This window comes from Perca flavescens, chromosome 22, assembly GCF_004354835.1.
Source record: "Perca flavescens isolate YP-PL-M2 chromosome 22, PFLA_1.0, whole genome shotgun sequence".
NCBI lineage: Eukaryota > Metazoa > Chordata > Actinopteri > Perciformes > Percidae > Perca > Perca flavescens.
The window spans coordinates 6105183-6129838 of NC_041352.1; the positions used below are offsets into that span (position 1 = coordinate 6105183).

At 45.3% G+C, this 24656-nt stretch overlaps 1 protein-coding gene across 2 annotated transcripts in view; it reads right to left on the reverse strand.

Annotated features, from left to right (window-relative positions):
- The window catches only part of nrp1a (neuropilin 1a), a 64311-nt gene that overhangs the window by 17748 nt on the left and 21907 nt on the right, over positions 1-24656 (reverse strand). For both annotated transcript variants that reach the window (XM_028569042.1, XM_028569041.1), the window contains exons 4-8: positions 24107-24288; positions 16086-16313; positions 13294-13449; positions 10075-10241; positions 650-805 (exon numbers count right to left, since the gene is read on the reverse strand). In XM_028569042.1, the coding sequence (XP_028424843.1) occupies positions 650-805; positions 10075-10241; positions 13294-13449; positions 16086-16313; positions 24107-24288 (889 nt within the window). The remainder of the gene's footprint in view (positions 1-649; positions 806-10074; positions 10242-13293; positions 13450-16085; positions 16314-24106; positions 24289-24656) is intronic.

The window sequence follows — 24656 nt, forward strand, 5'->3', positions numbered from 1 at the left end:
CAGAGTTTTTCAGATTATTATTTTCAATTATAGTTTTAGAGCCTAGAGATGATGTCATCAGACCACACTGCTGGCTAATGAATAATGAGGAACAGGCACTTTGTCTACACCTTTAACCTTAAAGATATCATCTGTTTCTACGATAATTCAGGAAATGGTGCTCTTGAGTATCTGATTAATTTCATCATTCTGTATGCTAAATGTTATATTCACAAGCAGAAATGTTCTAATTCATTTCCTAATTTTGCACCTTTTCTCATAGAATGTAAATCTCTGCTGAAGTCACTTAGATCGTTGGATAACAAAAAAAGTATTCAAATTGTGGAAACTGAAGAGCTTTTTTTCCTTGAAACCGCTGACTAATTGTAAATGTAGTTTATCATGTACCTCTTTTTGTTTTTTATGTAATGATCATCTTTTGTATTGCTTTGTATGTTTTTAATTTTTATCTTCAGAAGTTGTACATTTGATGTTCATGTGCTATTACGGTTTACCTGATTCTGTGTATACTGCATTTTGTCAATAATAAAAATAAAAAAAATAAAAAATAGATGGGCTCACGTTGTAGGAGCTGAAAAATAAATAGAAAGATTTGTGTCGTAAAAATAATAATAATATAATAATAATAATAAGGAACGGGGTCCCCTACCTTCTGTTTGGAGCCTTCCTTCAAAGTGATCCAGTCCTCTCCATTAGAGCTGACGTCCACTTTGTAGGACTTGACATAGTAAATCTTCCGGGTCTCCTGGGAAATGGCGCCCTGGGTGCCAATGGCCGAGACGAACCGTAAGAAGCCAAGGTCCACCTGTAGAGGGTAAAGAGAGAAGAGACACCTGAGAAAATGCTGCTTGAAATCTTCCACAGGAGCTGTAAGAATGACAAGATGTTTTCCTTTAGGTGTTTATGAAGATGCTGATTAACTGGAGCCGATACAGCTGAAATATAGTGCCTGCTAAAATGCATGAACAATTTCAGTAGAAAGGGCTTTCAATGCATCGTCTGTGTTAATAATACACTGACAAGCTGCAGAGTTAAAAATATAAGCCCACTATTAGAATCACCTCTGGCCACAGTCTGCTACCTGGAATTTAATAAACAGCAATGAAATGATATTCACATTAATGAAAGAGACACAGGATGACAACTTAATTTCCTGAGATGGGAGACAAGAGCTTATTGGATAAAAGTGAATGTTGAATAGAGCGAGGTCTGCAATCACATTATCAAAATTGGTCAGGAGGAAAGAGAGATACCGAAACGTTGAATATATCAAATATTGTGCCTTTAAAATATTCAGGGCTTTATAAAGTAATGACGGACTGCGGTACATTACTGGAGGGCTTTTATATTTTCACACGGAGAAAGCCAGAGGTGGTAGGGTCAGAGAGTGTCTGGGTGTATGTCTGTTCTGTCATTGCATATATATATATATATATATATATATATATATATATATATATATATATATATATATATATATATGCAATGTGTGTGTGTGTGTTGCATTCAGAGCTGATGCTAGGCAGAGAAAGTCACTGGTTTGCATCAGACCTGTGTCTGTCTGCCAACCATCACTGCCAGGAAAGGGAAAACACACACACACACACACACACGCATGCACGCACACACATAGTCCTCTATATGTCACCCTGGCTTCTGTTTCTGTGGTAAGAATAGCCTTTAAACTGGCTTTTGATGATGTTAATAAAGCTGCCTGACTTGACTGGGACTGTAAGGCCTGACTAGCAGCCTGGAGGTGAGGTCCGCCGTGGTTAGTTCTCGGACACACAAGGAATTTTTCAGCCACGAGTGAAAACTAATTGTCTCCCTTTGACCTCGGTGGAGGCTACTTAACCCCACCGTATCATACCTTCATCCATAACAGCAAAAGTGTAGAGTGAGTGTATTGTGAAACTGAAAGGCTTTAAAAGGACCGCTAACTCCTCAGCGTGCTGTATGAAGCAGCGAGCTTCATTTTAACAAGAGTTAACACCGTCTCTGACAGGCTGAGCTGACGTTAATGAGGAGTAATGGTGTTGCGTGCAGACGCCGCTAAAAACCCAGCGGTGTGGCAGGATGACGGAGCATTGGTGGAACAGGTTTCCAGATCACGATGAGAGACGAGGCCTTTGATGTTGACGTGAGATGGAAGGGCGACCAGAGTCTTGAGTCGATTACCAAGGAGATCTTCGGTATGTGCATGTGCAAGGGTGTGTAAGACACAGTGAAATCCTTTGTGAGAGAGGGCAGACGGACACGGAAGCGTGCACATATTTTAGAAAATCAAAGCCAGTGTGATCTGCCACCAAAAATCTCCATAGAGCCCCAGCATGCTTAAACCATACAGTCAGAGCCAGCTAGCTTTGTCTGCCAACCTTATATACAGTACCGCACCACACTTAATGACTCGGAGCAAAGAGCAGAAAAAGGAACATCTGCATGCCACAGAACGCTGGTCATTCCTGCTCCTCAAATTCACTTCCAGAAGTAAAAAGACATAAACAGATGGGAGCAATAAATGAGGTTCCACCGTGCTATTCTCTCACTCTCTCTTGGCTACTCAAAAAGATTTGGATGGATGGAGACTAACAAAAAAGACACACACACGTCACATACAGAGACAGAATACTTTTGTTCCTGTCTACAGGCTCATGGGGCTTATACAGTAAGTCACAGATTTCTTTTGGGTTCCACAAATATAGACAAAATCAAATCCTCTCAGCTTCAGACGGTTCCCACTTAATAACGCGGGAGCTGAATTCCTCTCTGTTAACGGCCATATGTGCCAGCGCTGGATGAGGAGAGCATAGCGGATGGCAGCGCGGCCTGTGCTGGCGTATATTAGCCAGTCAAAAAAAGGTCTAATGGGAAGACTTGGCCTTGAGATTGTTCTCTAAAAAACATCTCATTAGGTGTAATGGAGAAGAAGAGCCTCTGGGAAGGAAATGAGTGGCAGGGCTAATTGGGAACACTCATGGGTGCTCAGACTCAAACAATCTAAGACCCTGAGTGTGCTGAAATATGGGTGGTTTAAAGAGGGCTGGAATGATGTATGACTTTAATCAATACTCTGGGCTAGCTGGAAAGTTTTTGTAAATTAATGTTTTTATTTAAAGGGTAGTACTTTTTGAGGGCTTCTGTGCTATATGATGGGCGTGGCGAATTGGCCGGTTTTAAGGAGCTGAAAACTCTAACCTACTTTCGTCATTTGTGGTTCCAACAGTTTTAGGGCCACGCAAACCGTAGAGATGCTGGGGCAAAAAGCTGAAATTTAATGATACTGAATATATGCGAGTCCAAAAGTGGCATCAGGGTAAGCTATGATGGGATGTGACCAGGGGGAAGAATGATGAAAGAGTGGAAAGAGGAGAGAGAAGAGTGCCGAGGAGAAAGTTGGGAAGGGAAACGAGCCGCTGACAGCGACGCCCTGGAAGATGTGAAGGACAGAAGCATGGGGTCTCCAGCGAAGAAGTGCACAGACTAGATCAATTTCACAGACACGGGCTGATAACAGAGCCCAGGTAATGAGCAAAGCATGATTTATTAACGTCCGAGGTAATGGGTCAGGGAGAGTAGACTGGCTGCCAGGACGCTTTGGATGTAAAGCACAGTCCATCCCACACCACAGAGACCACAGTGAAAACAAACAGGCCCAGATAATGATTACTAGTGGGACTCATTTTAGCCCAAAGCCACGTACAGCACTAGCTGAACTATATACATCAACCAATAACCAACACTTGGAAATTGCAAGCGCGTGTGTGTGCGTGTAAACCAATAGCCAACACTTGGAAATCGCAAGCATATAGTGCACAGTGGATCTCGGGCAAATATATCACTCTCTGATGTTAAACTATTTGTCATCGAGCCCTGAAAGGCTGAATCACGCTCAATGGATAATGTAATCACTGTGCAGAAAGGTGTGAATTATGACTCCTAATTTAGCAACTATAGGGATCAGCTGCATTTTGGGACTGTGCTGATCTAACAGAAAGAAGCTTGTGTCAGTTACTCGTATACCATGTTGTTATTTCTCCTGTGAGAGTGCATGTTTGGACTGAAGCCCACCTAGACAAATGACACCATACATTCTGGGTATGCTGGTGCACAGTAACTCATATCTCAAGGGACACACACACACTAAGCCATAAACATGCCTGGGAGGGTAAGAAATCACTGATACATCTCAGAGTCTTTCCATAAAGCAATGTCAGGCTGGTACGTGGGCAGGACTTGTGTGTGTCCTTGTCTCCCAGGTGTTTTTTCCTGCTCGAGGTGATCCAAAATATGTTTGACTCAGTGTGTGTGTGTGTGTTTTGGGTGTTCTCTACCTTCCTGTTGTGAGGCAAACCGATGACTCAAAAGCCCCTTGCCTCACAACAGCCACTGTACACGGCTCCAGTTGTTTCTCATGACTAATGAAATCAGAGAAGCAGAAAAAGAATTAGTCGTGCTCGGGCTTGCAACATCAGCCGCTCCAAGCCTGGCGTGCATGCGATTAGATCAACATACTGAAATCCGGCATTTGATTATGGCCTATATGTGTGCGTAGGTGTGGGAATAAATGATGGGGAATGACAGACGGGCAGTGTGTTTATGTATTTATGTGTGTTTGTACAAGTTTGAAGAGACCATTTTGCAATTATCCTTCAACAGCAGCAGCAGCTGCGGGCGAGATCATTACATCTGTCCGTTACTCAGAGTATTGTCTCTGTGCTGTGTGACTCAGACGTGCAGCGAGGCCACATGATATGTATTTGAGGCCAAAGCCTAGTCATTGTTGTGTGGGTGCAGTGAGGAGGGGGTTGGGCGTTCAAGAAACTGCAAAGGCTCAAAAGCTTTATCTCTCGCTGCTTGATTGGCTTATAATTGAGTTGCCAAGAAGTTGTATGCAACCATCCGTACTCTGGGAGAAGTTTACCGAATTCTTTCTTTTAAATCCATTACCCTGCTTCCCCAAACAGAGGGGAGAAATAGCTTACCATCTGTGTGTGTTTGTGTGTGTGTGTGTGTGTGTGTGTGTGTGTGTGTGTGTGTGTGTGTGGTGGGCTGCTGACTGAATAACCGAGGGCCTCTGGGGAATGAGTTTATTCGTTTTCCCTCACTAAAAACAACAAGAGAAATGCCGAGGGTGAGAACGGAGGGAGCGCTTTCTCTCTGTTCCAAAGTCAAAGAGCAGCTGGTAGACATAGACACCGGCCCCTCGTCCTGAAAACAACCTCTGGAAATGCTTTATGGATCTCAAAAGAATGGTATAGTTAGAAGAAAGATAGCCTGGAATCATTGCCGGGCCATCAAGTAAGTGCAGAGCCTCTAGTCACTTTTTTTTTCCTGCACACAAAATCTGAATATAATGTCCTTTTTGTATGTTAATGAGAGAAACATTTTAGTGAACTGACATACACACAGCTACTTTACCATGCAGCTAAAGAGACACCAAAGAGACAACCTTCCAGCATTTCTAAACCAGCTTTCAGCAATCTGTTCACTCATTTCACCTACTTGGGTAGCAGAAGCTACAGCAATAGCTGTATTACCTGAAAGTGTAATTAATTCTCCTTTCATGAAAATTGTATTACTCAAATGCTGCAGGACCTGTGAGCTCCGCTCACGACCTTCCATTTATCAGAATATTCACCTGACAGTCACAGGTTTTTTTTTAGCCCCCCCCCCCCCCCCCCCCAGACACCTCTTTGGCGGCATTAAATTATGCATGTCTTCTCATGCGCCGATCATCTGTTTTCTTGACAAAGAGGGATGTATAGGTTTTGGCGACAGCTATAATAAAATAAGAGCTTGTCTGGTTTGTTGTGTGTGTGAAGTGAGCTCTGATATGTACTGCTGCATGATTAAACAGACCAGCTGTTAGAGGAAGCATTGAACAGAGAGGTTTTTTAAGATTTCCTTCCTTCTGAATCATCTTAAAGACTTTAACTCCAGGGCCATTCCCATCCTTGCAACACACACATGACTAAAAGCTCTGAGTCATGATTATGAGACTAAGAAACAGTGATCAGGAAGGAAAGGAGGGCAACCTGAAGGTATGTCATGTCTGGAAGTAGGATATACAGCTGTGGAGGACCGTTTAGTGATGACGACCGACTCTATAGCTGTAAGGAATTTTTTTTTTTTTGGTCCATAGCGCAGACACTGAAAATGACACTGATTACGGCTGAGCTGCCGAGTTTTTGTCTCGGGGGACTTAAGCAGCGCTGTTTCGTTTCATTACATCATGCCATCCCTCATGTTTCGATTTCTTGTCCCACTTTTGGGCTATCCTCCACTCGAGTGTGCTTCTCTATCCTCCCATTGATTTTACAATTGAGAGCGAGGCCTGGGAGCAGCGAGGCACAGACAGCGTCCCATTGTTTCCATTCGTACGACAGGATGATGATCTCACCGGCAGCCACATGCCAGCCTCGGCTCCTCCGCTCTCGCTAGACTTCATCAGCCGAGAAGCTGCTGTTAATTACCAGTCCATATTCAAATTACTCATCACTCGGGCACGGCGGCAAGCCCTCGAACGGTGACAAGAAGTGAAGACAGACACAATGGCAATGAAGGGGGCATTTCTGCAACTCATTGACCTGGGGTAATTGGAAGCACATTCGTAGCATGGCAGAGCACGCTGGTTTAGCGTCTGGCGCTCGCTTAAGTAAGACTAACGCTACGGTGGTACGGAGGGTGCGATTAGTGCGATTGTTTGGGTGGCGAGGCAGTGGAACTCAACCTGTTATCTTTGCTAAGAGTGTTAACATGTGTAATGTTTCACAGTGCTGTTTGCATTATGGATTCACGCGTTTTAAACTCCCATGTAAACCCGTGACAAGTTCCTCAGTAAATGGTTTACTTTACCTTGAGATAAGTATCACATGCAGGAGATAAAGGAGCATATTGTGCAAACAAACACTGATATATTTCTCATGTTTATGGCGCCTGGGTAGCTCCCCCGGTAGAGTACGTGCCCGTGTATAGGGGATCACTCCTCGACGCAGCGGCTGCCGGTTCGACTCCGACCTGCGGCCCTTTGCTGCATGTCTTTCCCCCTCTCTCTACCCTTTCATGTCTTCAGCTGTCCTCTAAAATGCCCCCAAAAAATAAAAAATAAATACTTCTCACGTTCAGTGATCAGACAAGCAAGATAAAATAGTAAATGGACTCACTATCTCCTCTTATGATTAAACTCTTTAGGTTATCAGAGTTATTTAGAGGCTGATAAATATACCAATGAGGTAATTAAGGTATAATGCATCCTGGCAAGAAGACAATGGCAGAAGCCATTGCAGCCAAATTATACATGTGGAGAGCAAAATCAACTCAAGCTAGTGTATGGGATAACGTACTGTATATTGCCATTATGAGATGCTCAATAAAGAGGCTTTCAGGTATTGACAGTTGGGTTCTCTCCAAGACAGTGTAAATTATTCATGTTTTGTGTGTATGCGCGATCAATGGCGGCTGCCTGACAGAGATTCAACCTTAGGCTTTATTGCATCATTTGGATGCTGTGGTGACTCTCGGTCACCATCAGATCCTTTCTCCGACGTATTTGACAAAGCCATTCCACACTATGTCAGCTTCTTAGCAATCAAACCGAGGAACCATCAGTTCTCAGGCCATGACGCGCCAAAAACATATACCTTCCTCTTATAGACGTATGTGTTTTATGTCATTCAGGTTTTCTTTATAGAGCCAGTCTGAGTTCATAAAGCAAGGATCAGGCTATAAGCTGCATAGTGTGGGGGTGTACCCTTTTGTTTTTGCTGCAACCTACTGCAGAGACCCCCGTTGTTCATCCTCTTAAGCTTCAAAGACAGTCATGGCTCACACAGGCAGATTATATGCACAAATCTCCCCCTGCCCTGATATAAATCTGTAGACCGGAATTTTCAAGAGATCTGAGGAGAAAAGGAAAGAAGAGAGAAGGGAACAGATCTGAAAGGAACAAGGAAAAAATGAAACGAAGGCCTGTTTTGAAAGATTATTGCTTCTTTCTTTACTCCGTCCTCAAGCCGCACACCCCCTCAAAGGACATCTGTCCATCTCTGTGTACACCTGAGGGCTGATTAATGGCCCGGCTAACCTGGCACTCCATGCCGAACCACACCAATCCAATTACCCAGAGAAGAGCACACAGACTCTAGCATCTTGCCCACCTCCTCTCCATGCATCAGAATGAAGCAGCATTAAAATGGATGACAAATCTGGATTACGGTATGTTAAGCAAAAAAAGGAGGGCAGAGTGAAGGAAAATGCCCAGAAATCAAAAGGCTGCCTGTCATGAATAATAAAAAAAAGGTCTGCCTCAGACTACAGTCAGGGAATGATAATGAAATAAATAATGAATTGATTACCATGCATCTGACGGCGCACTGAGATGATTTGTACGTGCCGCGAGGGGGCCTTAGCTTGTTGCAGCACTACGTACAGGCGTAATGAAAGAGGAATAAGAGGAATGAAGAATTCTACTCTTTTGATACCACTTGTGATAATTGGGCCTCTGCTCAGAGTGCTCGACACAAGTGCATCGCACTCTTTCGAAAACATAAATTACGTGGCAACCACAGACTTGGCTCTTTCCCTGCGTTCGAAATGAGAAATTAGAAAAGCCCCAGTTTTGATCTGATTAGTATTGGGAAATCAGCATGCCCGTCAGAGCACATCCCATTTAAAAATCCAGAGTTTACTGCCAAATCAAATCCTCAATATGATCAATATTATAGCAGGGATGGTCTAAAGTGGCAACAAATCATTGTGATCACTTGTAATTTCCGCTGACAAAATGGAAAACCGGGGTTGAGAAGCCTTCAAGCCTGTGCTGTTACCCTAAATACACATATCTGACTATGAACAATGGATTTTCCTTTCAGAGAGAAAAATGCTTTAGTACAACAGACTGTCCAGCTGCTAGAGAAAGTGGTAAGGGAGGCCATGTTTCATCCTGATCCACTCAGATACATGCCAAGTTCCTCTGCAGGACAATATTGACCTGGCCAGACCCTCTTACTCAACCCCAAAGCCATGGCCGCACACATGGGCACACATACGCATGGGAGACTGCACTCAAATCCGCTCAAACACTGATTAAATTAGTCTGAAGGAGCAACAAGGGCCCCTAAGGACAATATTTTCATTGCAATAATAAAGGAAAAGCTTGCTTATGGCCCTCCCCAAGCAAATATTTGGCTTTGGGTCAGCTCTATTATTCATCCCTTGAGGAATATGTGGGGGCCAAACCTTTCAGCAATGAAGCAAAGACTGTAGAAAAACAGTAGAAAAAGAAAAACAGTCTGGGCATTTACAAGGCCTGGAGGCTTTCGGTTAATAAATCAAGCATGCTCCAAATGCATCAAGGTAGTGTGCTTGTGTTACAAGGGGGTTTGTGTTGTGAGTGGACTTGGGAAATGTGACTTAAACCCATCTGGGAATGGAATGACTAAATCCTTAATCTTTCTACATAAAGTTCCCCCCGGTGGGTGATGATCGCTTTGTGCCGATAAGCCGACAGACAGGAAAATATGACAGAGCCTGTGTGTGTGTGTGTGTGAGAGAGAGGCTGGGCAGGATGCCTGGAATAAATCCCAGCATCCCCGGAGGCGGCCACTGTTATCAAGGAAAGGGGAAGTTATCAAGTAGGACAGGAAGACAGAGGGAGACAAAAGACACAGACCGACAGGTAGACAGTGACAGAGAGAGTGGACGCAGGCAATTTCTGGGAGGCGTGGACTCCACCACCCGGAGGTCCATCAGGCCGACATTCATCATCAAAATTGTTGAGTCTCGTCAGTGTTATGGAGACACCGCACCTCCCGAGACCGAAGGACAAACACGGAGCACTCCTACTGTGTTCAAGCAGGCAGCAGTTACTTCCAATACCGCCTACCCCCCCTCAGACTGTGACTCACCTCCAACAACATACTGCAGGCAGTTGGCGAATTGTTCTGTGCTGCTACGGTTTGCTCTCCAGATATTCTCAACCTTTCATCAGTTACTGATACTTCCTTTCATGTAGATTTCTGAATAGTTTAATCAAATAACCGTCACCTCTGTGTGACAGGAGATAGGGTGCGGTACCTGTATCCACTCTTTGTTTGAGTCCTCGGCCGGCGTCCATGCGTTCTCATAGTAGTTGAGTCTGGAGCGCTCTGGGGACCAGCTGGGGTTGTACTGGGACGAGGCCATGATTTGGTCCGATGTTATCTCTCCGGATTCCATTCCCAAAGGGTCGCTACAGTCGAAGTCTAAAGGGAATGAAAAAAAAAAAAAAAAAAGGCAGAGTAAAAGATGTTCAGTTGAGTCCCGAGCACCAGAATGTACCCAGCATGGGCTTTCAGTGTCCCCCAGAATCAAGAGCTCGTCTCTGGGGAGGAGGACGCCACACGACAGGCACTCAGCGCTGCTGGCAGGAAAAGAACAGCACATCAGCGACGCCTCAGTAAATCCTTTCTGTTTCTCTCCTCTTTTTTTTTTTTTTGTTGGTTTCTAATGGAAGCCGGATGGAAGTGTTTCGCATTAAGACGTGAAAATGTCTTTATAAAACATTCAGTGTGGGCTAAGATTGAGCCAGTATTAGCCGTTAAAGTGACTTTCACTCTAGTTATTTCTTCCGCTGACTGGATCTGTTTCCCTCACCTCCCTGTGGGCAGTTTATCTTTTTTGCACACACTGACTATTTTGCCCAACTTGGTCTCTTGGGGGAGTTTAGGTGCGTTTAGTATCTGTATTTTGGGGCCATATATCATACTTAACGGCCCAACCGCCTATGGTAGGATCGGCTTCCTTTGTTTGTGTTGACATGGGGCATCCGTTTCGAGGCATCCTGGGCTCCGGAACTAAAGACTCAGATGGGTCAGCTTGGGGCCGGCCTCTCTAACCCCTGGGGGTCAGACTTGCTGACATTAGTGTAGACGGAGCAGCAGCAACAGTTGGAAAAAACGATCTGACCTTTTGATCCGAGAGGGAGTCGTATAATGTCACCACAACAACACAGAGGTATGGGAAGGCACACTTTCACACATTCATGTGGACCATTATTCTTCTCATTGTTTATTTACTTCATTTGTTTTGTTCCTGGTGGTAAAGTCATGAAGCATCTCGGCAGCGTTTCTGTTAACCGTTCGGTGGTCTATATCCACAACGTTCCACTTCCGGGATTGCTCCATTGCCGACGGAAATTCCACTTTGGATGTCCGTTACCTTACGTTTTCTTTTATGTTGTAATTTTAAACTCCGGTCGATGTATGAAGTCTATGGTTAACTGCTCCTCAGATCTCTGCAGGGTAAATCCAGACAGCTAGCTAGACTATCTGTCCAATCTTAGTTTTCTGTCGCACGACTAAAACAACTTTTGAACCTACACATTCTACCAAAACAAGTTTATTAAGTCTATTTTGCAGCTCCACCGTGGAAATGCCAATAAACCAGAGCACGCTGTGTGGACTAGCCAGACCTTCCTCCACAGCGCTGTGGAGGAAGGTCTGGCAAAGTGAGACTAACCATTGGTGACAAGCCCGCTTCTTAAAGCCACACCAAAGCACTTTTCTTCTTCGGTCCCCCAACAGGTTGGAAGCGGAATTGTCCCTCATTCGAACTACAGATTTGCTAACCTATCTGGTAAACTTGCATAGTGCAGTTATATACATACAGACACAAACACACACACACACACACACACACACTCTCAGAGTGCACAGGACGAGGAGCAGTGTGGAGCTGCTATGTGGCTGCCGCCTATGAGCTAACACAGATGGTCTCCCCATCTGCCACTATGCTAACACACCTCAGTCACCGGGTCAGCGTGTGCGTTTGTGCTTTCCAGTGTCAACGCGCGCTTGCATATGTATACGTGCTCACGCGCGCAAGCGTGTCAGAGTCTGAGAGTGAGGCTGACAACACCGTCTCGCACCTCTCCACCCTCATCGTCGTCTCTCTTTGAGAAGACTGCCCGTTCTTGTCAAACTTTTGTACTCCGACCCAGATCACGTAGATAACTGGATCCCGATCACACAAAAGAGGCGTTTGTTTGCGGCTAAGGACGGTATCTGATCATGTGGGTTACTGACCAAAGCGGGGCTAATAGCCGAGAAGATAGCGAGGGTGGTTGGATGGGGTGGGGAGGGCCGATGGAGAAACGGGCTAAAGAACAAAAGACAAGCCCTCCTTTCATCGCATTATCACCTCCCATCAGTAGCTTTCAGCTCGAGTGTACCCTTCCCTTCGCCACGCCGAGGCGAGAAAAATCCACCGTTTATTATGCATAAGGGGATTATGAATGATTCAAGTGGTACAAGGTTGGAAGAGTGCAGACAAAGTTTTGAGATTTGTATTCCTATCTTGGATATGCCTTGGTCGGTGATGTAAGACCAAGCAACTCATGTAAATGAAGGTATTTACTGATCGCGGGTCAGATATTTCCCCACGCCTCTTAATAGTGAATGTGAAAAGTTGATTTGTGCAATCTGATCTTTAGATGTGTGATTAAAGCGACTCAAGTAACTCGGAGGAAACTGAGGAGAAATGACATCATCAGTCATCGTTGTGCATATTACTGCGAGGTGGGGTTGTTTGTTGTGTGTGTGTGTGTGTGTGTGTACTCTGCGCCTGTTTTCCCTCTGGGAAAGACAAAATCCTTTTTGGAAATGATTAGTAGATTTGTTGAATATCATCCATCTCTGTTCTTATTCAAAGACTGACTGTGTGTGTGTGGGTTTGGGGTGGTCTAGCCTCTGGACTGATTTATGGCTCCTACGAGCTCTCGTCTTCCTTAATGAAATGTTTAGTCAGAGCGTCTCGCAACATGGGGTCAGGGGTCGAGCCCTGCGATGACGACGCTGGATGTAAAAGCCCTAGGGGTGTGTGTCCGGGGTGGTTACTGGTGGGGAAGCTGCCTTTTTGGAGTCGGTCTGAGCTCACGGTGTGTTAATAGGGCTTGTAAACCACGGGAGGCAGACTTGTACACTGTAACACATTACCCAAATAAAGAAGCAGGAGGTGTTTATTTATTAACTCTTCAGCTCTGTTAAACTTTTGGGAATTCATCATGATAGGACCATGTGTGGCTTTAGTTGCAAACAACATCTGCTTCTTACTTTAGGAATACTATTCGGGGGGATTACTTTATTGCCCTCTAATTCAGGCTCATTCAATCCAGATGTTCGATTGAACAAATCTCTCTGGATTGTTATTTCATTTTGATTTCTGCCTCAATATACTGCCTCAATATATATATATATTTTTTTTGGCCTCCCTGACATCCCCGTCTGTCAGATTTTCCTTGTTTTTATGCCAGCTCACCCTCTGGAACAGTCCTTTCGATTACAGTGAAGTTGGCCGAAAAGCCTTCCTTAGCGATGGCGCTGTCTGTGTTGATTGTCAGCGCCAGGATGCCCGTGTAGGAGATGATCCTGCCTGGTGTGTTCTGCCCACAGTACCTCCCAATGTATGGGCCGACTGGAGAGATAGAGAGAGAAAGGAGAGAAAGGCACAAACATTGTTACTCGGGTTAAGACTTGGGTTAACTCAATATTTGTTTGTTTGCCACAGGCGTGTCACACATGGGTTTAACTACCAACTCCTCCCCATTGAGGTGTGAAAAGTAGAGTGTCAGTGAGGTATGGCACCGGCTGCATTTTTCTACCACATAAAGACGCTTAAGAAAAGAATCCCAACATTCCTGCTTCCCTGTCGGACACAAAAAGAGCAAAGCGGAAGAGGGACCTATGGTGTGGGCAGGTCGCGGTCTATGTCTATTTGCTGGCTGTAAATTCCTTTGCCGTTTCTTTAGTCTTGAGGAGGACAGGACTTTTGTTGGGCAGGAGACTGGGCAGAGACAACAGGGAGGCATTAAAAGAGAAGAGAGAGAGAGAGAGAGAGAGAGAGAGAGAGAGAGAGAGAGAGAGAGAGAGAGAGAGAGAGAGAGAGAGAGCAATAAAAGCACAAGAGGGACATGTTCCACTGAGCAGGCTGAGTGGAATGGGGATGCGGGAGGGACGGAAAATGGCAGCTGAAGGGAGGGTGGACGAGATGGAGTGGCGGAGAAAAATGGGAAAAGAGTGATGGGGAAACGAGGGAGAGGGAGAGCAAGAGAGCACAATAACCTTGCCCTATGTCTCTGATGTGTGCTATGATCCATGCACACGTGTGAGTGTGTGTTCCCTGTTGGTGTGTAGGGACCTGCAGCTTATCTGTGATTAGTAATGCTGTGATCAGCAGCGAGTGACAGTCCTGTCTCCCTGTGGCCCCCCCCCCGTCATCCAAAACATGCCACTTTCAGCCCAGCTCCTATATGAAAGGCAAAGGCCAGACCACGGGGACGTACGGGGCAGCGGGTGAGATAGAGCCGGTTAATCTTCATCGCCCAGGTGGCCCAGTGTATGCGTGGGAATCTATGTGTGCTTTTAAACCCGCTTTGGCCTGGGCTGAACATAAAAATGCCATCTCCCGGATTATCTGCATGACTTCCCACTGCTATGAAATTTTAAAGAGCCTCGCTATGAAGTCTGCATCCTGCCTGCCTCTCCATTCCTCGGGGAAGAGGGACGAGGGAGTGGAGGTTGTTCTTCCACAGCACCTGTCCAGCGAGGTGCGAGTACCCCCGGGCAGATGCATTTGGCCCGTACATCTCCCATCTCTACACACCCCAAACGGCGAGCGTGCCTCCAACCTTCTGTGCTAATGCACTATTGATCCAGCAGGCACCACAGGAGCCACCTGGCAAAAGCCGACACACTATTTTCCTGCCGTGGCTTATTTTTATACTAAGGCTATCTGTCACATCAAGCAACACTTGAAGGGTGTGATGCCACGTCAGACACAGCGTATAGTGTCCAGTTCCTGCCCTGAATATGCTCACTATTCCGCTGGGTCTTATTCAGTTTCTTTTGCATCGTACTTTTCGCTGAAACAAGTGAGAAATCTCTGAATTTTAATAAGTTGGAAGTAGCACAGGAAATGTTTCTATTCCAGACCTCTGAGGTACTTTTCCTTTGTAAAAATATGCATTAAAATGTGATAATAATGTGAGATATTCTCAGCTCTCTTAGCCTTCCTGGGTCTCCTCTAGTAATCAACACAAATCTGGAAAATGAAACGTACGTTCCACACCTAGTAGAGAACATACAAATGAGTTATGGAAATACTTTGTGGAATCAAAGGTCAACTACGTTCAATTCAAATCTACGGAGCTGTGAGCTCAGAGAACACTGAACTTCAAGTAAAACTCACTTGAAAAGGCGCTGTGATTTACACTTCAACCTATCACTCGGAACGCCACGGCAGAGAATACTGATGACTCACTCTAGGTCCTATCGTGCACCAGGCGCAGCGCAGCGCAAAGCGCAACGCCAGTGTCTTTGCTAGTTTAAGACCGACGCAGTTGTCAATTTCCCGTCCAGCGCCAACGTCGTTTAAATAGCAAATGCAACTGCGCCCATCTGAGCGCCCATGGGTGTGCTGGTCTTACAGGGAGGTGTGTTCAGGTGAATTCTTGGCGTATTGCTATCTTGAGGCAGCGGGAAGTGATCGTGCCATTAACCGACAAAAACCTGGTTTTGGTGGCATAGTGCTCGTGCCATATCTGATCTTCACGCACGAGCAGATCAGTTTCTTCTCCTGAAAATCTCTCCTTCCGGCTTAGCAAATCCGCCATCACAATTATAGCAGTGCGCCAAGGTCCAAACGCGCCGGGCTTTTAAAGGGAATGGGAGAAGACGCTCTGATGGGTTTATTGCATGTTACGCCCGAAAACACTAAGTACAACTCTTCTGAACAATGCAGCTGGCGCACGGACCCTTTTTTTGGTTTTGTACCTGTTCATTTTCACTGTGAAAAGCAGTGAGAAGTTAAGTTGAAACCCACCATCTCCCTTTTGACTACAGGATAGCAGATTCAATAAGCAGTGGGATTTCAACTACACCTTTTTTTTTTATACCAGTGCTATTTTATGGAAGTTTAAGAAATGAAAAAGCACAACACAATAGTAATACTTACAAAGAGAAAACTAGTGTATGATTATAATAGAGATATCTTGTAGAAAACCTCTTAAATTCCAGGTAAAACAGATCAGGCACAGATCTCAGCTCGCTCACCTCCAGGGAAGCCATCCCAGATCTCCAGCCTGTCATAGCGGCAGAAAACACCAGTAGGGGGAGTCGGGTCAGGCTCCAGCTCAAAGCTCTCGAACTCCAAGATGATCTCGGACATCTTGGGGGCAAAGATCATGAAAGTGCAGTCCAGGTTGTTGGGGTATTTCTCTGGGAAACCAGGCGACTTTATGACACCGCTGTTGGAGGTGAAGTTCCTGGAGCATTCGGGGCCTGCAGGGAGGAAACGAGATGGCAAGTGAGAAGATGAGACGAAACAGGCAAAGAGGAAGGGGCGGGGGTTGATTCTTTTGAATGAGTGTCGGTTAAGTGATCTGTTGCGGGTGGCTTTGTGTGGTGGATATTGAGAAGCTCTGCCCCCCAGCTGGTCTATTGAGTGGAGGGCCGTTTACGGCCCAGAGACGAGAGACCACCTTGATAGTTCTTCCATTCACCAGAGGCTACATCTGGGTCTCTCAACTCTCCTCTATGTGCCTTTTTTTCATTCCCTCATGGGCACAACCATCACACTCCTTCATCACTGTGTGTGTGTGTGTGTGTGTGTGTGTGTGTGTGTGTGTGTGTGTGTGTGTGTGTGTGTGTAAAATCTGTAACTCCCAGAGCATCTGGACTGTGAGTGTAAACATTTGTGAAAGGCTTCAATCACCAGAATTGGGGAGCAATGAACAAACAGCTTGATTCACTGTGCAAAAACCTGTCTTTCTCACGCACACACACACACACACACACACACACACGCACGCACGCACACACACACACACACACACACACACACACACACACACACACACAGTGATGAAGGAGTGTGATGCACGCACGCACGCACAAACTAAAATACACACTAACACACACACACTAACACACACGTCTGTGAGACATATGAGAGGTGCTCAGACAGAATTACAGTGTCAGTGATGGAAGGTGAGGGCAATGACTGCGCATACATCAACACACACACACTCACTCACACCTAAACTCACAATTTTACACAAGGGAAAGTCAAAATATTTATTCACAGCTCCCACGGAGAGCTGCCTTTTGGCTGATGTGGAGCATTAACACATTTCTTCATGTTAGCCACTTCTCAGAGCATCATGAGCACAAGATTATGATTTAAGAATGAGTGATGTGATAAAAAAAAAAAAAATGACACTAACAGCTGCAGGATATTTTTTTAAGAGAGTGATAGATAGATAGATAGATAGATAGATAGATAGATAGATAGATAGATAGATAGATAGATAGATAGATAGGACATTAAGATGTGTTTACTATGCGTCTGGCCAGATTGTTACCAAGCCTGGCTTGGAAAAAAAAAGAGGACTACTGTCTGCGGCAATTATTTGGAGCCATTAGTGGCAGAAATGTGCACAAGATAATGTCATTTCCATGCTAGTCTGACAGCCGTGGTGATGGGCGCACACGGGGCCGACCGAAACCAAAATTGCAGGGAGTTATCGCTAGATAGAGCCTCCTTGCTACAGTCATTTGCAGCTTTAATAAATGTGGCAAACTGCTCTTTCCACTGTCACTCAAGCTTCTTACTTGGCCCATAATTCAACACGATCAGGCCAAATTTTTGCTTGTCCACCAATGGAGTGAGCGAAGGGACTGAGAGCCATGTTGATTTTCTCTCTCCCCAAGTTGCAAGCCACGGCGAGCGGCGTTTTGACTCTAAAGAGAGCTGACATTTAGTGCTGCCGCTAAAGTGTGGCTTTCGAGAACAGTGGGTGCCATTAATTTCACAGCTTCCCCTCGTATTTACCCGCTGGAAAAGGGAGAGATGTTGTCGAGAGAGAGAGAGCATCGGCCGAGATAAGAGGGTTGCAGGATGCTGCAGTTCTGCACTTTACCTCGCCGTATTTGTGGAGAAATGTCAGACAGTTTTGGGGGAGAAAAAAAAACTATAGAAGCGAGCCACTTCTTTGAAAAAGTCACCTGTGATTCGCTGAGCGCTCTAGACAGCTGCAGTATGCAAAGTGCATTTCAGGTCAGCGTGTTGAATTTCCTGTGGATATTGGCTCAGAACTCCACTCCTCCATCCATTTCATCAGGCTCCACCATGAGCCTTATCTCAGCTCAGCAGTTGACCAGAACAGATTTGGTCTTTGGGAATGGTTCCCTCTGAAAACCAGTCAAAATCCAGGCAATAGAAGAATCTAACGCCTACACCGATTCAAATATTCCATAATATTTTGCCAGTATTAAGTTCAGTCTTACCATTTGAGGACATTTTTATTTAATACATGCATTTGTGAAATGTAGAGTGGGGCTTACAGTAAAACTATGTAATGGCACTTATTTCCAGTTTAATTTACATAAGTCACTATCACCATTAGGCCTTCTCGTTTCTGTGCTTTTTTCGGAGTTATCATGACTGAGGCCGTGCCAAGGACAAACTCTCCTATTGCCAGCCCTTTTGTGCCCGGCTTTGTTTATACCCCCTCAAGAAAAGGACCGGGCGAAAACATCACAAAAAAAATAGAGCGGCGAGAGAAGACAGAGCACTCTCGCCGGTGGGACCGGCGAGATAATCATCCAACAGATCTCTTTTATCTAGTGCCTCCACATGGGAGGGCTCCCGTCCCCCTGCTCCCCTTGCTGCACCCAGGATGCTTTGTGCTGATGTCTGCGCGAGAGGCATTCAGCGATATCAGTCACGCTTGTCTGTGGCGGCGGCGGCGGCGGGCCATACGGCGCGTTGTGCATGCGTCTGTGTTGAGCTTCAGGAGACAAATACATCCCATTGTCAGCCACACTGCTAACACCCCTGGCCCTTCTTCTCTCCGTTTTTGTCCTTTATTCTATCGCTATCGCAGTTGCTGGTGTCTTTCCTGGCGGATGTATCGACCTCAATCTAAAAAGGGGTTAAAATAGGATTTGATGGAGGTGAGGCGGACAGAAAACACACACTTTGATTGTTCCATTTCATCTGAAATAAAGAATAAATAAAAAAAAAAAAACAGTTTGGCCACAGTGCACCCAGCAGTCCAAACACTGCTTTTAAACAAACAGCTGAATTTACGACAGGAAGTTGGAAGAAAGAAAGAGATGTAACCTTGAACGCACACTACATTTAGTGGCAACCTCCAACCAGGCGCTCAAACATTTACTGCCGGCAGTAATGGATTCCTTTAACTCTCGTTTATATTGAGGCCTTCTGCTCTGGACGGGGGGTGGGGGGGGGGAGTAAACGAATGTCACTGTGACTCGCTCGCTGACTGATTAGAGTTTCGTCGTAGCCGACAAAATGATATTTAATGCGGATCTGATTTCAATCTTTGCAAGCGTTAGAGATCGAAAATAAATCTTAAATAAATATGGTTTCAACGTTAAGGGAGCAGGGCGCCTTTCCATGGTTAGTGTCCCTGATGACTTGTCCTCTATGTCTCTATTAAGCAGTTGCTTTAAGTGCTGAAAGCAGACCGCGGCGTTAATCATTAGAACAACATGGAGCCCAGGAACAGGCGTTAAATGTGACAGCCTCTTGCTTTTTTCATTTTTTTAAATCTCTCTCTCTCTCTCTCTCTCTCTCTCTCTCTTTTCCCCACTACTCTCTTTTTTTCCCTCCATCTATTCATCTCTCTCTTTTTCTCTCTTCATATGGGTTATTAGAGGCCAGAGCCATAGGGGCTGGAAGTGTTGTTTTTGGACTGCTCAGTAAATCACCACTGTTTATGTTCCATGTTGCTCTCTGGCTGATCATTAGCCCAGTTCACAACCCCTCCACCCCTCCAACCCCCATTACTGCCCCCCCACCCCCTTCGTACCTCCTTTCCCCTTCACTCTGTCGTTACGCCGCGCGGACAGAGGGCTTAATTGCTGGTGGAGAATTCACTCTTTCGACGCTGAATCAAACATTAACCTGAAGCCTGGTGCGAGTCAGTCACTGAAACAGATGAGGTTTACATTTACCCATACACACACGCACACACACACACACACACACACACACACACACACACACCCCAAGGCACTGCACCACTGACATGGTATTTAACGCATTTACTGTGCCTGGGCCGTTGTTTAAGGGATGACACAGTGCTGATGGGATGAGGGGGGATGGATGGGTCACAGTCTCCCTCTGGCTCCCCTTAAACATATTTGTTGTCTTAGGTTTCCATGAGGTCTGTGTGTGTGTGTGTGTTTGTGTGTGTGTGTGTGTGATGACAGTACGTTTCCATGCCAGATGTGACCTATGCCATCAGGGCGTGCCGTCCATGAAAGCAGAATGTGCCCCTATTAAGCCCCACCCAACACACACACACACACACACACACACACACACACACACACACACACACACACACACACACACACCTTGAACGTGTTTTCACAGGTGTGTGCTCTGAGTGAAAGCGCTCGCATCCCAGTGACGTGGTAAACAGGGCTGGAGCGCTTTTTAGTGTAAAGATGAAATAATGCTAGGCATTAGTTTTCTGCTGAGTAATCGTGAGGAGAAAGGGGGATGAGCTTGTGGGTAAATGCGAGTGGGAGGGAGGGAGGGGGCACTATCTCTGCCTCCGCTCCCACTTCAATGGGACCTCTGCCAGCCTTGATGTGGCTCTAAACTCATCAGAGCTGTTAAGAGAAAACACATGTTGTGCATGTGCGCGTGTGTGTATTTAAAAGGGACGGATCTGTCCAGAAACACTTGAGGATTTTAAGTGCGATTCTGTCAGATGACAGGATAAATGCAGCTTTCAGTCTTCTACAAAAGCACCAGGATTTGGGCGTTTGGTAACCCCAACCTCATCTCGGTTTACTCTGACATTATTCATTTTTGATCATACTGGTGGTTGTTTATCAAGTCAAGGCCATAGTTTGCCCCGACTCTTTAATGCACCATTTCATTACCGCCTGGAAGCCGGAGGCCTCCGCAGAGACATACACAAATACAAACAGCTTGCTAATCTTTGAGCTCCCTGCAGCTCAAAGATTCCTCACTCCCTGATTTATCCCTCTCCTCTATCGCTTTCTCCCCCACCATCTCGCTTTTCCTGCATGTCTCTTGCCAGACTTCAGCCAGTGGAGTGAGGCTGCCAATTTGCAGGCTACAAAATAAATTGCCCATGCTAATTGAGATGGTTGGATGGGATTGAAGAGTGGAGAGGGGTAGAAACGGATGTGGAAGCGGCCATAGAGAGCCCGCAAAACAACCTGTTCTCTTCCAATTAGACACTTCGCAGGCTACTGTTGATGAAAGCCAGGGCTGCACACGCCAGCATGTTGAAGTGCGTGTGAACGTGTATTTACATAGTTTATTGCTTAAGTGGGTAAACCTGCACATGTAAACATACTTGAATAAGTTGGCGTATGATCCCAGAGGGGAGTACGTGTTTACACGCTTGCTTTGTGGGTATATTTATCTTCCATGTGACCTTTGCTTGTATAACCTGAGATGATAGGCAGTACCGTCCCTGAGGTTGGCTTCCAGTGATCCCCACGCCTATAATCGACAATGACAAACAGCCTGAATTCTTTGAATTCCCCTTCATTGGCATGCACAAGTGCGAGCCTCCCATTCCTCCATCCGTTATCGGAGCATCTGTGTATCATCATTAACGTTACATGTGTTAGCCAACACAATGTTTTCCCAGCTAATACCCTGCTTGTTGATAAGCTGTGCTAATCAGCAAGCTTTGAATCTCTCTTTCTGCTTGGTTCTCTCTCTCTCTCTCTCTCTCTCGCTCTCACAAACAGGGCTGTTAATTGATCTCGGGGCCCTGTTCCTGGCGGCACCCAGAGCCGCACTAGTCAAAACACGGAGTAAACTCAAAGCACATCCAGGGTTTGGATCCACTAAGGGATCCAGGGGGATGGCACTAGGTGCAAAACACCCAGAAGAAAAAGTTCTGTCCTGGGTTTAATCTACAGCAACGCCCCCCCAAGCCCCGATTCCCCTTTAAATTCCATAAACCCCCCCAAAAAACACATATTCTCATCTAGGGCTGTGCAATTAATCGAAATGTAATCGTGATCATGATTTCGGCTTCCAATGATCACAAAAACAGAATAATCGAGAAAAACAATTATTTTGCTCATTACGTTTTAAACTCTATATATTTAAAAAATATAGTTTCAATAGGAAAAGTATTAAGGCAAATTTCACAGTTATGTGTTGTTGTTTTTTTAAGTTCAATAATTGCAACATCTTGCCAGTAGTCAACGAGTAATCATGTTAAATTATCGTGATTTCAATATTGACCGAAATAATCGTGATTATATTTTTTTCCCATAATCGAGCAGCCCTATTCTCATCTAGCTCTGAGTCTCTATTCCTGACACTCTATTTTCTGTCTACACTAGCATCCATATTTCTTGCTAGTTCCCTATTTCCTCATATCTCAGCCCCCGCCCCCCCCCCCCCTGTGCTCAGCGGTTCCCCTACCACCACTGGGCCCCCTAACACGCCTTATTTATAATCAGTCCTGGCTAATAGATGAGACTGGAAAATACCAAGCTAATCATGGAAGAATGTAGTAGACTTAACTGGCCTATCAAAGGGAAAATAGGGAGTGTGTGCAGATGAGTTTGCGTATGTCGGGGTGGAGTGTCGCTTTGATCTGGTAAATGGAGCCACACTCCAGCAGCTTCCCCGCCTGGTGACCCGCACAAACCCCAGACACACAAACACACGCAGGATAACACACACTAGCCCCGATTAAAAGGAAGGAGGGACCTCGCAGGGACATTCATCATGTCTCCGAGGTCACGGGAGGGGGCGTCCCATAGACTGCTGCTAAGGTTAATTAATGAAAGTGGAGTCTGTAGCACCTGTCTGCCTACAAGTCACTCTCCAGATATGTGCTATCCTCCCCCCTCTTCCTCCTCCTCCTCCTCCTCCTTCCAGACCAAACAAAGAAAGGCAGCCAACTAACAGGAAATTCTTCCTCCTGGGATGCTGTGTTCTGATAAGATAGACATCCCCTGAGGATATCTGCGGTTTATCATACATGCTTTCCCACTAAAATGACGCAAAGGACTTATTTTTAGGTTTAACATTAAGGAAGGAACCTCACACTGACTGAACGCCACTGCAGTGAAAGTACTTCCTAATCCCAGTATAGTGGCTTTAATTCACTTCCTCGACAACCTTCTTGCCAGTGCTTATAACAGCAGTATTGGTGGATTATGAGACAACGGGCCCCTGGGCACTCACACACTTTGTGATGCTTCTGCCTCTTTTTGTTGTTGTTTTGCATCTCTTTGCAGTCATCATTTTGCGTCTCTCTCTGTGGTTGTTTCGTGTCGGGCTGCACGACGTGAGGAAAATATGCGATAAGGTTGTTGAATGTCACGACAGCGATATGACTCGCGATAAATGAACAGATCAAAGTTTACTCGGTTCTGCATTTCTGCTACTCGCAGCATTCTGCTAAAATACAACAAAGAGCAAAGACCCGTTCAATAATCCGGCCGGTTCGTACTGTAGCTGTGGATTGCCATCTGATGAATCAATGCTCAGCAAATTATGCCCTTGCTTCTTGTACAATCATTCGCACCAGATAAAAAAAAATGGGACCAATTATGGAACATATGGGACTGTGATTCATTGGTTTCGAATAGAGCATATTGCATGCCATATTGGGATTGCATAATTTGATGCTCTGGTGCCTTGACTAAATCGCAAACAAACCATGAAACTACACGGAGAGGCTCTTTCTTGCCCCATTATCAGAATTATTCCTACAGCTTTCATAATGTATCGCGCTACGTATGTGTCACAGTGTCCGCGAATGACAAATTAGACTGAATTGATTTGTAATGTGGAGCTTATGTTATAACACAGGTTTCCTAACTTTAAACCAAGAACTGAATAGCTCCTTTAAGAGGCCAGGTGGCACGCTTAATTTAAAAAAATATACATTGATGATGCAAAATGATATAATATGAAATATAGCTGTGCCTGTAGGTCTATTTTTTTGATATTATATGTAATATATGAGGTAATATTCCAAATAGGCTGGGACAAAGTGAAGCTGCAGCTGTGTCAGGTCACCCACCTGTCTTGAAGATCTCATATCGAATGGAGAAACCCGCTCCGTGCGTCTCGTAGTCGGACACAAACTTGATGAAGAGCTGGTTTCCAGAGGAGACGACCGGAGAGGGAGCGATCTTCCCGCAGTACTTCCCCACCAGCTGGCCGCTCTCGTCCACGCCATCTCGCACCTCCACGTAGTCATACCTGGACAAGACAAGAGAAGAGGAAGCATTGTTAGTCACAGTTTTCGAAAACTTGTTTTTTTCCTCCAGGTTTGGTTTTCATTTAGTTCCGTTCTTGCTCTGTTCCTGTAGATTGGATTTGTTGGAAATGACTATATCACTGTCATTACGCTCATGATGAAGACACACACAAAAACACTCCCACACATGGAGATAAACACACAGATTCATACTCAGAGGACCACATACACGCAGAGCAACACAACATATTGTGCAGGTAATGTAGTGGAAATAAAACACTGTGTACTAATGAGGTCTCAGGTTAAAACTCAGAGAACAGGTGGGCAGGTTAAGCTTTCATTATATCGACCCGGCACACACACACACACA